This window comes from Lucilia cuprina, chromosome 6 (assembly GCF_022045245.1).
Source record: "Lucilia cuprina isolate Lc7/37 chromosome 6, ASM2204524v1, whole genome shotgun sequence".
In the NCBI taxonomy this organism is placed as follows: domain Eukaryota; kingdom Metazoa; phylum Arthropoda; class Insecta; order Diptera; family Calliphoridae; genus Lucilia; species Lucilia cuprina.
The window spans coordinates 45,883,649-45,896,463 of record NC_060954.1 but is presented as its reverse complement, the minus strand read 5'-3'; the positions used below and the strand labels follow the sequence as shown (position 1 = coordinate 45,896,463).

General features: G+C 31.6%; 6 protein-coding genes across 6 annotated transcripts; 4 read left to right on the top strand and 2 right to left on the bottom strand.

The window, feature by feature from the left end:
- The first annotated feature begins 907 nt into the window (after positions 1-907).
- LOC111687425 lies at positions 908-4,072 on the top strand. The gene is made up of 2 exons (XM_023449865.2): positions 908-1,391; positions 3,865-4,072. The coding sequence occupies exons 1-2, from the start codon at positions 1,072-1,074 to the stop codon at positions 3,980-3,982; spliced, it is 438 nt and encodes a 145-aa protein (XP_023305633.2). The 5' UTR covers positions 908-1,071; the 3' UTR covers positions 3,983-4,072.
- An 832-nt stretch (positions 4,073-4,904) lies between these two features.
- On the top strand, positions 4,905-7,292 carry LOC111687417. The gene is made up of 2 exons (XM_023449858.2): positions 4,905-5,340; positions 7,041-7,292. The coding sequence occupies exons 1-2, from the start codon at positions 4,985-4,987 to the stop codon at positions 7,159-7,161; spliced, it is 477 nt and encodes a 158-aa protein (XP_023305626.2). The 5' UTR covers positions 4,905-4,984; the 3' UTR covers positions 7,162-7,292.
- Positions 7,293-7,489: 197 nt separating this feature from the next.
- On the top strand, positions 7,490-8,330 carry LOC111687418. Its single transcript, XM_023449859.2, has 2 exons — positions 7,490-7,843; positions 7,903-8,330. Exons 1-2 carry the CDS (start codon positions 7,635-7,637, stop codon positions 8,165-8,167), a joined length of 474 nt encoding a protein of 157 aa, XP_023305627.2. The 5' UTR covers positions 7,490-7,634; the 3' UTR covers positions 8,168-8,330.
- Positions 8,331-9,397: 1,067 nt separating this feature from the next.
- Positions 9,398-10,212, top strand: LOC111687421. The gene is made up of 2 exons (XM_023449862.2): positions 9,398-9,776; positions 9,853-10,212. The coding sequence occupies exons 1-2, from the start codon at positions 9,424-9,426 to the stop codon at positions 9,977-9,979; spliced, it is 480 nt and encodes a 159-aa protein (XP_023305630.2). The 5' UTR covers positions 9,398-9,423; the 3' UTR covers positions 9,980-10,212.
- Positions 10,213-11,083: 871 nt separating this feature from the next.
- Positions 11,084-11,596, bottom strand: LOC111687424. Its single transcript, XM_023449864.2, has 2 exons — positions 11,503-11,596; positions 11,084-11,394 (listed from the first exon to the last, which is right to left on the bottom strand). Exon 2 carries the CDS (start codon positions 11,355-11,357, stop codon positions 11,166-11,168), a length of 192 nt encoding a protein of 63 aa, XP_023305632.1. The 5' UTR covers positions 11,358-11,394; positions 11,503-11,596; the 3' UTR covers positions 11,084-11,165.
- A 102-nt stretch (positions 11,597-11,698) lies between these two features.
- LOC111687420 lies at positions 11,699-12,671 on the bottom strand. The gene is made up of 2 exons (XM_023449861.2): positions 12,219-12,671; positions 11,699-12,160 (listed from the first exon to the last, which is right to left on the bottom strand). Exons 1-2 carry the CDS (start codon positions 12,488-12,490, stop codon positions 12,016-12,018), a joined length of 417 nt encoding a protein of 138 aa, XP_023305629.1. The 5' UTR covers positions 12,491-12,671; the 3' UTR covers positions 11,699-12,015.
- Positions 12,672-12,815: the final 144 nt, after the last annotated feature.

Below are 12,815 nucleotides of genomic sequence, written 5' to 3'. Positions count from 1 at the left end.
AGACTATAGACTAGACTATAGACTAGACTATAGACTAGACTATAGACTATAGACTAGACTATAGACTAGACTATAGACTAGACTATAGACTAGACTATGGACTAGACTTTAGACTAGACTATGGACTAGACTAAAAACTAATAGTCAAGATTAAAGTCTAGACTAGAGACTATGCGGTTGACTAAACTAAGCTAAACTAGTGACAAGACTATGGACTAGACTTTGGACTGAGCTAGTTACTGCACTATATACTAGACTATAGCTACAACTGCAACTTTGTTTGGTTATAATTTATATTTCTTTCTCACAATTACATATTTATCTTGGATAACATTTGCTCAAGTAAAGTTAATTTAAAATTCAAGTCGCACGTATTACTATTAGATGATAAATCGGGCACTAACTGTACAAATTACACAATATTTATTTACAATTTAAGACAAGTGTGCGGTATTATACATATCTTTCGTAAGTTCGAAAGGTTTACGACCCTGAAATTTTGATAATTGTTTGGAACTACATTGTTTTTAAAACAGAAAGTCTGTAATTTTTAACATCCGCATTCAAAATATTATTTGTTACCTCATTGTAAAAGGAAGGCATTTCTTTAAATTTTAGTCAAAAGTTTTTAATGGTCTATTATTTAAATAATTTCTACAAAGATTTTAACTTTTCTATACAAACCTTAAGTGAATCTAATTATATCCATTAAAGAAAAAAGATTTAGTACTTCATGTTAGAGTTTTAAGTAAAAGATTCCGATAAACCTTATTTACCTTTTTTATATTGCTATAGCGCCCACAAAGTAACTATTACCTAAATTACAAACAACCTGAAACTCCCTTTATTCTAATTTTTATATAAAATCCCAACAAAAAAATAAATAAAATAAAAAAAATTATAAAACCCACTGCTAACACTCAGCCACCTCGATCGCTGCTGCAAACATAATCGAACGTTCAATCAATTTTTAATTTAAACTCTATTTAAACGTTAAACTAAACGGTTGGTTTGAAATTTGTTAAAAAAGTGCACTTTTTATAATTATTAAAAAATAAAAAGAAATCGAAAATGATCGAAGAAAAAGATATGATTGAAGTGAATTTAAATTCCAAATTAATGTATTTACAAGATGAAATAAATGATTTGCGTTTACGCGAAGCCTCGCATTGCATTACGAAATCCTATAGTATCAATGATTTAAAAGAACGTGAATTGGCCGAAAGTAAATTGGATAATCATCAGAAATATGCCACTATTGGTGGCATAAAGAAGACATCTAAAAAGATGTTGGATAATCCCAATATCAGCTGCCTGCGTCAAATGTATTGTCCCGATTGTCATCAGCGTTTGGATGCGGAAAGTGTGAGATTTGAGACTTTGTTGTCGTGGTAAGTAGATTTCAATACATTTTAGTTTTTTTAGTATTTTGAATCCACCACATGTATTTATGAAATCTTATAAGAATCTAAGACGATCTAGACTTTAAACGAAAGAAGTTGAACGTTGATGTTTCCATATTAATAAGATTTTGCTATTGAAAATCTACAATATTGGTCCAGATATTAAATCCAAATCCTTACCTATAGTACAGTTACAAACAGTTACAAATATGTTGATTATTCTGTAATACAAGTAACACTATAGTATAAATATCTGGATCCCATGAAAATCCAAAGATTGGTACATATTTGAACTAACTTCCAGGGGTTATTAACAAAATGAAAATACATATAAGTCTATTAAAAAAAAAAGGGTCCAACACTGGTGGGGCCCATTGCGCAACAGCACCTAGATTGAAGACCTCCATACATAGGGCCGTAGATTAGATATGAACAAGGTATATTCCGAAACATAAAAAGGAAACTTTATCGATATAAGGACAGGAATTCTGTATATTCTTCTTAACTTCTCCAGCTTGATGTGAATGCAATTCGGTGGAAAGGTGGTGTGACCATAACCTGGTGTCAAATCTTTCTTATCTGGTACCACGGGAACCGGTAGAGTAGAGTTTCTGACATTTTCTTGTCCCTTTATTGGAAAGGTTTCTTGGGGTGGCTGTGGAAATCTATATTTCAGGATATGTTCAGTGCTCTTGCCGAATGAGAAGAGTGATGAGTTGGTGTCAATTCTATATGGTTGAAGAGGTATGGGTGTGTTATATGTCAGATGTTTTTCTCATTGAATATGTCAAATAAATGACAGAATAGTGATTAATGTAAGGCATCTTATGTGATGATGTCTCTAAGTGATGTTGCCGAATCATTACAGACTACATCCTATCTGCGAAGTTGTAATCAGCAAGCTCGACTACTTGACAATGAGCCTGTGATACCACAGTGAATTAAGACCGTCATGACAGGTTCCCCCCGGGGGCATGTTACCTTGGTGAAGCCTCCGCCTTGGTGTTGTTGCAATCCCGGGGTATAAAGAGGTTACCAATAGTCTGACCGGGACTAAAAAATTAGTTACAGTCTACTGTTTGGCTTAGTCCTTGCATAGATTGAAAGATGTCTGATCAAAGGCCAGTTGCCCGCAGGACTATGTTCAGGCTAGTCAGTTGGTTGAGGTTCCTTCGGGATCCACGCATGGACCGGTCAAAGCCAATGTACAAAAATTCCCACATGAGTTCGTTATTGAAGAATAAAGGGGCGATGGTAGATAGTTCTCAAGTCTACCCAGTGAATGAAAAAGACCACCGTGAAATAAGGCCGTTAAGGCAGGTATTCACGTTAAAACTTTCGACATTCGTCATGACAGGTGTTTACGTAAAGCACTTCGGCTTATGTATATCCATTACTCAATCCATCACAGAGATCTTTCAACCAACACATTAAAGAAAATATGCTTAAGATCCTCACACTACTTCCCCACTCAGCAGCCTCTTAGTGTGATGTCAATTTATTCCCTATATAAAGTCTCTGCTGTCACTCCTCTCTGATGAGCCATTGAGTTGGCAACAGCATCGGAAACTTTAGCGAACTGTTCATCAGTCATTTAACCAATATTCATTCCCTTCTCGGTGGTTAAAAATACAATCATTATGTTTACCCTGAAGGGATCCCAACCAATAGACAAAACAGGTTGAGTCTTGCTCCACATACTTCTCTAGTATAAGTTAGTTCTTATTCTCAAAATGCTTTTTAAATAACCATGAGGAGACATTTCATTTCATCAGTTTCTTATCCCGACTTATTAGTAGTACCGATATGAAGTCAATTCCCCGAATATGTACATTTCATTTATATACATACATATGTAATCAATGTGTAGATCGTGTTTAAAAGTAAATAGTGGTTCGATTCAAAGAGATCTAAATTTAAATATATATCTGAGGAGATATTTCATTCCTACAGTTTAATGTACCGGCTGACTAGTGGTACTGGTATAAAGTCTATTCCCTGGAATTGCAATATTATAATATACATTTCATTTATATACATATTTATGTAATCAATGAGTAAATCGTGTTTAAAAGTAAATAGTGGATCGATTTAAAGAAATCCAAAATAAAAATTTAGATCCGGATTTCAGTTTTGGTATAGGTTTATTCGGTTGTATGCTATTCAGACTCCATTAAACTTTATGTGAAATGTTTGATAATTAAAACGGGTAAATTCGGTTGTACAACTATAAGTCTGTTGGCAGACGCAATTTGGGAACTAACATTATAAGTAGAAGTAAACCGAGGTTTATAAGTGGTTAAAAGTTTGGAACTCCGTTGGCAGACGCAATGTAGGAGCCAACATTATAAGTAGAAGTAAACCAAGGTATATAAGTGGTTAAAAGTTTGGAACTCTGTTTTCTTTAATGAAATGATTTCATATATTTTATTTATAAATTCTTTAATTTCTCTTTTTTCAGTTGCCTGCCCTTATTCCCCATAAGTCGTGTTTATCAGTGCTGTTTGAAACGTTCCATTGGTCGTAAAGTCATTTGTAATAAATGTGGCAGTAATTTGGGCTACTGGAAACGTTCGTAAATAAAATAGGTTAAATTTAGGTAAAAATAGCTGTAAATAAAAATATATAATAAAAAAATAAGTAAAAAATTATACACTCTTTAAAATAACGGTTTTTACACACATTTCTTATTTAAACATTTCAATTGAAAGTGAAGTTTAATACGCTGCAATGGGTCTGTGTCAGTAATGTACAAGCCCTCTTAAGACATTTTTGACCGTGACTTGTTTTATGAAGTAGTTGAAGTAGGTTTGAAAGTACTTAACGTGCCTTGCATGCAGTCTTCGACAAATGATCAATAAAGAGTTGTGTGACCTTTTAACGGTAAATTTGAAAGTACACATACACACTTATACATATGTTTAATTTGACAAGTATTCGAAATTAAATATTCAAAAGTTTGATTAAGTGCAACTGATTGGGTTTGTATAGAAGTCATTTAATGGTAATTATATGTTTGTTGAAGTACTCCATCAGAAAGTACATATTTTTCACGTTTAAATGGCTTTAAGCCAATTGCTATATAGTTAATTTTAATGCAGTTTCAAATAATAGTGTTAAATACATAAAGTAGGTCACACTTGCTATGACTGCAGTTGAATAAACTTTATTTTCTTTAAAATTTGGGGTTAATGAATTGCAGAATGTAAAAAATGGTTAAAAAAAGTATTTAACAAATCCAAAAGGTAATACATTTTCTAACTACCAACAATATAACGATTTTTTCAGTCGTATAGAATGAATTCCAAAAGAACTAATTAAATAATCTCTTAAACCTTATGTGGTTAAGAAAAACTCTTAAAAATGTTTTTGCATTAGGAAAATCTCTTAAATAATTATTAGAATAAAAAGATAAAAATAACAAAAAAAAAAAAGTCGCCAAAAAATATAAATTTATTTGTATTGGACTCTTCTTTAAGAATTAATCATCAAACATTTAGTTTTCTTGCTAAACGCGTAGTGGCACGCAGTCCATTTGTATCTTTGTCTTAAGTCATTTCAAAATATCTATCTATTTTAAAATGCCACAAATTGAGGAAATGATTGATGTTAATTTGGATTCACCCAACACACCCGAAGATCATCACCAGCATTCGCCTGCCTTTAAGAAATGCATAACATTCAATAAAAATGTCGATAATATTCAATACGAAGGACAACAAGATACTACCGATTTTGTAACTTCACCACAAAAATTACGTTCCTGGTCAACATTATCCGATAAAGATGATGATAAACCACATTTACGTTATTTTTCTGTGGGCCCCAGTACACATCAATTACGCTGTCCGCTGTGTAAACAGCGCGCCGATGCTGAAACGGTACAGATGAGCGGAATTTTAGGTCAATTGAGTTGTTTGTTGTCGTCTTTTTCTTGGTGAGTATTTAGCTATACATAAATTTAGAGTCGAAAATAATAAAGTTCCAATGTTTATAGAGATTATTGAGTCACTACAGACTTAACTATCGACTGTATATAGTTAAGACAAGTTTCTATAGTTAAATCTATAGTCAAAAATATATATCGGTCAATAGTCAGAACTATACATTAGTCTATAGTCAGTCTATAGTATAGATTGGTATATATTCAAGACTATAGATTGGTCTAAAGATTATTCTATAGTCAAGACTATAGACTGTTTTATAGACAAGGTTATCGAATGATCTATAGTTAAGACTATACACTGTCTTATAGTCAAGGCTATAAAATATTCTATACTCAAGACTATTCCTTAGTCAAGGATATACTATTCTATAATCAAGACTATAGGCTTTCTATAGTCAAGGCTATAGACTATTCCATAGTCAAGACTATAGGCCTTCAATAGTCAAGGCTATAGACTATTCCATAGTCAAGACTATAAACTATTCTATAGTCAAGACTATAGACTATTCTATAGTCAAGACTATAGATTATTCTATAGTCAAGACTATAGACTATTCTATAGTCAAGACTATAGATTATTCTATAGTCAAGACTATAGACTATTCTATAGTCAAGATTATAGAATATTCTATAGTCAAGACTATAGACTATTATATAGTCAATACTATAGACTATTCTATAGTCAAGACTGTAGACTATTCTATAGCCAAGACTATAGATTATTCTATAGTCAAGACTATAGACTATTCTATAGTTAAGACTATAGACTATTCTATAGTCAAGACTATAGACTATTCAATAGTCAAGACTATAGACTATTCTATAGTCAAGACTATAGACTATTCTATAGTCAAGACTATAGACTATTCTATAGTCAAGACTATAGACTATTCTATAGTTAAGACTATAGACTATTCTATAGTTAAGATAATAGACTATTCTATAGTCAAGACTACAGATTATATAGTCAGGACTATGACTATTCCATAGTCGAGACTATTTTATAGTCTAGACTATTGACTAATCGATACTATTGTCTAATCTATAGTCAAGATAATAGATAGTTATATAGTCAAGACTATATAACGTTCTACAGTGAAGACTAAACACGGTTCTATAGTCAAGAATAAAATTGTATAATAGTCACGATTGTAGAATATTCTATAGTCAATATTATAATCTGTTCTATAGGCCAGATTATAGACTGTTCAATAGTCAAGACTAAATACTGTTACTGACTGTACTCTGATATATAGTCGACATACTGCATAGACTGTTATTTAGTCAAGTTTATAAAGTGTTTTATAGTAGAGTCTATGAACTGTTCTATAGTTAAAACTATAGGGTTTTCTATGGTCGGGTAAATAGACTATTCTATAATTAAGGCTATAGACTGTTACATAGTCGAGACTATAGATTGTTCTTTAATCAAGTCTCTAAACTGTTCTGTATAGTCAATTCTGTAGCTTAAACTGCAGACTATTCTCTAGAACGTAATTCAGAATGCACTTTGTTCTAGACTACAGATAGATCGATATATTAAAAACGATCATATTTGAAATGGACCATACAGTTGCCCCCGTTAAAACTACAATGTATTTTCTTTTAAAATTAATATATACGTTTTTATTTATGTTCTTTGTTTTATGTTAAATATTTTTTTAAATTTACAATCATACATATATTTTCAGTTGTTTTCCCATATTTTCTCTCTCGCTGATATATTTGTGTCTACAGAGTCGTCTAAAAAGCAAGAGATTGTTTTGCAATAATTGTGGAGGTCATTTGGGATTCTATTGGAGACCCACATAATGATGAAGCAAACACAAAAAGAAAATATTTTTTAAACAAAAATTTTTTGTATATCTTGAAAATGTAAATAAATTCTGTAAAATAAAAACATACGCATGAAATTTAGAAAAACATGAACATTTAGTTTAAAATTTCAAGTTCATAATAAAATAAAAATAATAACTCTTAAAATATTAGCGATCAAATTTTGAGACAAAACTTTTTAAATGGCCCGATACTGGCGATTACTATGAGATACAAAATGCTGCTCTTAAGAATGAGATGACGACAGAATAAAAATAAAATAAAATTAATTTTTTTGTTAGTGGTTTTGTTAAAAGTGTTTGTGAAGAAAAAGAAAAGAAAAATAAAATAAATTTTGTTTTATTTTGAAAATACGTTTTTTAGTAAATTGTGTCACAGACAATCAGTCACTACGCACTCGCAATTTTGTTGAGTTTTCGTTTTCGTTTTCATTTCACTCTATTTAAACAATGACAAATACAACTGTTCCACAAACAGATTCAGCGAAAGTATTAGAAAATATACTACCGGTATTGCCAAAAAATGTAGGACATTTACAAAAGGAACCCATCGAAATCGATTGTCCCTCCTGTCAACAGCGTTGTGTTACACGTGTTGAAAGACAAGCGGTTACCGTATTGCAACGTTTAGTTGCAGTCATTAATACCGGCCTTTGTTGGTAAATATATAAATATTATTTTTTTAGTGTATTCCATTAATTTTACACCTTGACTCTAGCACTCCCATACGTTGGAATGGACGCCATGACATAAATCACTACTGCAGCAAATGCGGTTGCTTTATCGGTCGCTATATCACTTTGAGCTGGTACAAACGTCAACTGTTTCGCATGCAACGTTCCGATGTAGAGGAAGAAGGCAGGTGGCAACGTTTTCGTAAAGTCGAAAAAGAGCAATTGGACAAGGATAAACAAAAACATTTAAAATTGCTCAAAAAAACCGAGGAGGGTGCTGATGGTCAACAGACTACAGTCAATAAATAAATATAAAATATTTGTATAAATTTCGATTTTGAGCGCGAACGTATGAGTATTCAAAATTAGTTTAGTGTTCAAGTGTATTTTTTTTTAATTTTATTTATTTATTTCTATATTTAAAAGTGCTTAAAATTTTAATCGTTTTGTATAAAATAAATTAAATCTTCTTGAACTTGTTTCCTTTTGTGTGCGTTTTAAATACTGAACAACTGATGCGAGTCCACGCCATGACATCATAATGAAAATGGAATTTTAAAATTAGATTAATATGCCTTAATGTTTTAATATAATATATTAAATGACATAGGGTTGCCAGGTCGGCTGACATCCAAAAATAAAAGGCAAAATCTGTAATAACATTTCGGTGCAGTTCTTGTTCTAGTTCAGTTCTAGTTCAGTTCTAGTTCAGTTCTAGTTCAGTTCTAGTTCAGTTCTAGTTCAGTTCTAGTTCAGTTCTAGTTCAGTTCTAGTTCAGTTCTAGTTCAGTTCTAGTTCAGTTCTAGTTCAGTTCTAGTTCAGTTCTAGTTCTAGTTTAGTTCTAGTTCTGTTCTAGTTCAGTTCTAGTTCAGTTCTAGTTCAGTTCTAGTTCAGTTCTAGTTCAGTTCTAGTTCAGTTCTAGTTCAGTTCTAGTTCAGTTCTAGTTCAGTTCTAGTTCAGTTCTAGTTCAGTTCGAGTTTAGTTCTAGTTTAGTTATAGTTCAGGCCTAGTTCAGTTCTAGTTCAGATCTAGTTAAATTATAGTTCAATTCTAATTCACTTCTGGTTTATTTTCAATTCGAGTTCATTTCTACTTCTTACAATCTTAAATTCCGAATCTTCTGGTGTCTTTGAAAATCACATTAATAATGTAGATTCGAAAGCAGTAATCTCCACAGGAGGATAATTTGAAATAACAAACAATATTCCTAGTGCTATATAGGGATACATTTATTGTATAAAATTTCATTATCCCTACTTTACTTTACACCAAAATATATTTAAGTTTATGCAACCCTGTCAAATAAAGCATTAATTTTTCTCACAGTAATCTTCATCATTTTCATCACACATTCAACTCTTAGAATAATATCGCTCTTTAAAAAAATCTTCAAAACTTTATTTCTCTGTAAATCAACTTAATTACTCTTTCAATTAAGATCACTTCTCTTTAATTTGTTTATTTTTTTAATTGTCTATGAATTTAAATTCAAATCAATTACTGCCACACATGAGTAAATCACCAGTGTGCAGCTGTAGTTAGTAGCTTTTAACTACTGCCTCAGTATGGAACAAGTGGAGTCTTCTGTACGGGATAAAATCAAAATCAAATTAATACCTGCACAAACTGCCGAAGAACGTAAACGTAATATTATAGCCAATGTCGTAGTGGTGGAAGATGTTGCCAACGGAGATGGATCTGGACTGATGCCGTACATTGATGAAGTGGTAACAGCCACTAATGTAAATCAATTGCAAAACACACAAGGAAAGAATGAAAAACCCCGTCTACGTTATTATGCTGTCGGTCCATCAACATATCGCATTAAGTGCCCCCTGTGTCGTCAGCGTGCGGATGCGGCGGTGGTGCGTGCAGCTGGCTATAAAGATGCCACTTGTTGTTTATCGATGTTGTCGTGGTAAGTGTAAACATTTTTGGAATGTAAATTGTAGTAATTTTATTTAATGAATGAAATTGTTTATTTCTGTTATTAGTGTCTTTCCTCTATTTTGGATCTGTTGCATATGCACTTGGTGTGGCTGCAATCGTGAATGGACTACAAAGGGCCTGTACTGTAGTGAGTGTGGTGGCAAATTGGGAATACAAAGAAAACCTAAATAGTTGTAATTTATTTTTAGATTTTAGTGGGAAAATATATCAATGAAAATTATGCTAAAACTGTTTGTCAGACAAAAGAAAAATATGTATTATAATGAAATAAAAACGATTCTATTGAAATGCAATTGCTTAAAGTAAAAATGTTGTGGCATTTAAATTTTTGTTGAAATTAGAACAAATTTTAAATAAAATTTGCAGTTATACAAACATTATTTATAAATGAAAATAAAAAAACACATTTTTTAATGTTAAATATATGTATACTTAGTCGGGACTATTGACAACATCTGGCACTATAGACTACAGTTGGGACTATAGCCTGTGGACAGTATCACAGACTAAAGTCAAAACTAGTTATATTAAGGTTCTAGTTTAGTTCTTGGTCAGTTTCAGTTCCAGTTTAATTCTAGTGCATTTCTAGTGCATTTCTAGTTCAGTTCTAGTTCGGTTCTAGTTCAGTTCTAGATCAGTTCTAGTTCGGTTCTAGTTCAGTTCTAGTTCAGTACTAGTTCAGTTCTAGTTCAGTTCTAGTTCAGTTCTAGTTCAGTTCTAGTTCAGTTCTAGTTCAGTTCTAGTTCAGTTCTAGTTCAGTTCTAGTTCAGTTCTAGTTCAGTTCTAGTTCAGTTCTAGTTCAGTTCTAGTTCAGTTCTAGTTCAGTTCTAGTTCAGTTCTAGTTCAGTTCTAGTTCAGTTCTAGTTCAGTTCCAGTTCAGTTCCAGTTCAGCTCCAGTTCAGTTTCAGTTCCAGTTCAGTTCATGTTCAGTTCCAGTTCAGATCCAGATCAGTTCCAGATCAGTTCCAGTTCGGTTCCAGTTAAGTTCCAGTTCAGTTCCAGTTCAGTTCCAGTTCAGTTCCAGTTCAGTTCCAGTTCAGTTCCAGTTCAGTTCCAGTTCAGTTCCAGTTCAGTTCCAGTTCAGTTCCAGTTCAGTTCCAGTTCAGTTCAGTTCCAGTTCAGTTCTAGTTTAGTTCTAGTTCTAAGTCGGTTCTGGTTTCTTGTTCGTTTCTGATTAATTGCAGGGATACTTGATAATATTTTCGTTTAGGGATATTCACTTTTATATCCCCCTGACTTCGGTGTTTTTTTCTGAAATAACGGATTTTATTAAAATCTTGTTGTAGAACAAATTTATTATCAATTTTCAATACATAAAATAACAATTAAAATACATAAATTTTCATTCAAAATTCAACTACAACTGTGGACGTCTATAGGAACCCAAATATTCGCCACAGTGGGAACAATAATGACGTCGTAAAGAGCAGCGAAAAAATGAACGTTTCATAGTTGTTTTACTATATTGTTTACAAAATGGACATGAAACCTCATGGGGTTGAGGGCCGACAGCAAAATACACAGGTGGTGGTAAAGTTTCGTTTTCCATGATGATAACGCGCCAGATAGCAGACAATAATTATAACCTTGAAGAAAATTTAAAAAAAAAAATGGAATTTTGTTAATTAGTTCTTAAATTTAATTACTAAAATGATTAAAATATTTTAAAATTACGCCAAAATATTATTACTCACTTTTAGTTCAATTAAATGAAGCGCTTAGAGATGAATGGTTAAACGTTTGGGAAAATACTGAGTGGGATAAAGATTTTACTAACAAATAAACAAATATTTGTTTTTTGTAAAAATAAAAGAGAAAAATTAAGAGAATTTTTTTTGGGGGAGATTTAATTTTATTTATATTATTTTTGTTGTAAAGTATACTTAAATATATCTTTAAAATGTATATATTTGTTTATTTATATTGAATATACATATTTTTATATTGTATACATATATTAAAAATAAAAACAATTTAAAATGTTATTTTGTTTGAAAACACTTGATGTTATTTGTTGTGTGTGTGATCGTTTGTAGATCAATCTAAACATTTCTTTAGCACAGTAAATGCCACCATATATAAGCTAATTATAAGAAGATGAACAGAAAAAAAATTAAATAAATTTTATAGATATATTTTAAACAAACTGTATGAACACTATATAGTTTTCAACGCCCGCACTAGCATCATCTGTTTCATGTATTCTATCACTGCTTACGCATTTTGACTTTCTTAAGGGGAGGAATTCGCATGGCTCTCCCAAAATAGCAGCCACAATTTTTGCAATAATGATTGCGATCACTGGATTTGCAGGGCAGACTATAATCCAAACAGCAACAGCAGCACAATGTTCTATTTATTAAAAAAAATATTAAAAACAATTTTTAAAAAATTTTATTTTATTACTTACACAAACAAACATCCCAGAAAGCGATTAATTTCAGTGGCCCACCATTTTAATTCATCAACCACTTCACTCATTTCTTCTACGCCACAACTGGGACATTTAATTAAAGCCGGTTCCTGTGTTAGATTTAAGAAGGTGCCCACAAGAGGTGTGGCAAAATTATTGTAAATTTCTTGATCCCTTTGGGCGCGCAACATTTTTTCTCCTGCCTTTTGTGCTTTTTTGTCAATGACCACCTCAACATTGGCTGGCTTCTGTTCGTTAATTGTAGCCATTGTGCACTTTTTTTAATTTTACTTTTAATTTGATCGATTTTCAATTGAAATTCACTTTTAACGTGAAATTGTCACGTCTACTACTTTCGTTTTTCTTTGTTTTAAGAATTTTCTTTTCGTTCTTTTTTACGATGATATTTTCGTTTATAAATTGAAATGCTGTTTGTGTGGTTATTTTCTATACAAATAGCAAAAATATACTAAAATTCATTTAAACATTTTAGATTCAGAAATCTTTTAATTTTTTTGCATTGTATTTTATATTTGAGATTCGATAGAAAGAGTAAAAGAATATTAAGTGTTCTCTTACATAATTTTGCTTTTG

Bases quoted from the DNA above. Each gene is read 5' to 3' on its own strand.
- LOC111687424 (XM_023449864.2), bottom strand. From the start codon at position 11,357: ATGGAAAACGAAACTTTACCACCACCTGTGTATTTTGCTGTCGGCCCT.
- LOC111687421 (XM_023449862.2), top strand. From the start codon at position 9,424: ATGGAACAAGTGGAGTCTTCTGTACGGGATAAAATCAAAATCAAATTA. The intron at 9,777-9,852 runs GTAAGTGTAAAC...TTCTGTTATTAG, and splicing joins TGTTTATCGATGTTGTCGTG to TGTCTTTCCTCTATTTTGGA.
- LOC111687420 (XM_023449861.2), bottom strand. From the start codon at position 12,490: ATGGCTACAATTAACGAACAGAAGCCAGCCAATGTTGAGGTGGTCATT. The intron at 12,161-12,218 runs GTAAGTAATAAA...TTTAATAAATAG, and splicing joins TTTCTGGGATGTTTGTTTGT to AACATTGTGCTGCTGTTGCT.
- LOC111687418 (XM_023449859.2), top strand. From the start codon at position 7,635: ATGACAAATACAACTGTTCCACAAACAGATTCAGCGAAAGTATTAGAA. The intron at 7,844-7,902 runs GTAAATATATAA...CCTTGACTCTAG, and splicing joins ATTAATACCGGCCTTTGTTG to CACTCCCATACGTTGGAATG.
- LOC111687425 (XM_023449865.2), top strand. From the start codon at position 1,072: ATGATCGAAGAAAAAGATATGATTGAAGTGAATTTAAATTCCAAATTA. The intron at 1,392-3,864 runs GTAAGTAGATTT...CTCTTTTTTCAG, and splicing joins TTTGAGACTTTGTTGTCGTG to TTGCCTGCCCTTATTCCCCA.
- LOC111687417 (XM_023449858.2), top strand. From the start codon at position 4,985: ATGCCACAAATTGAGGAAATGATTGATGTTAATTTGGATTCACCCAAC. The intron at 5,341-7,040 runs GTGAGTATTTAG...ATATATTTTCAG, and splicing joins TTGTTGTCGTCTTTTTCTTG to TTGTTTTCCCATATTTTCTC.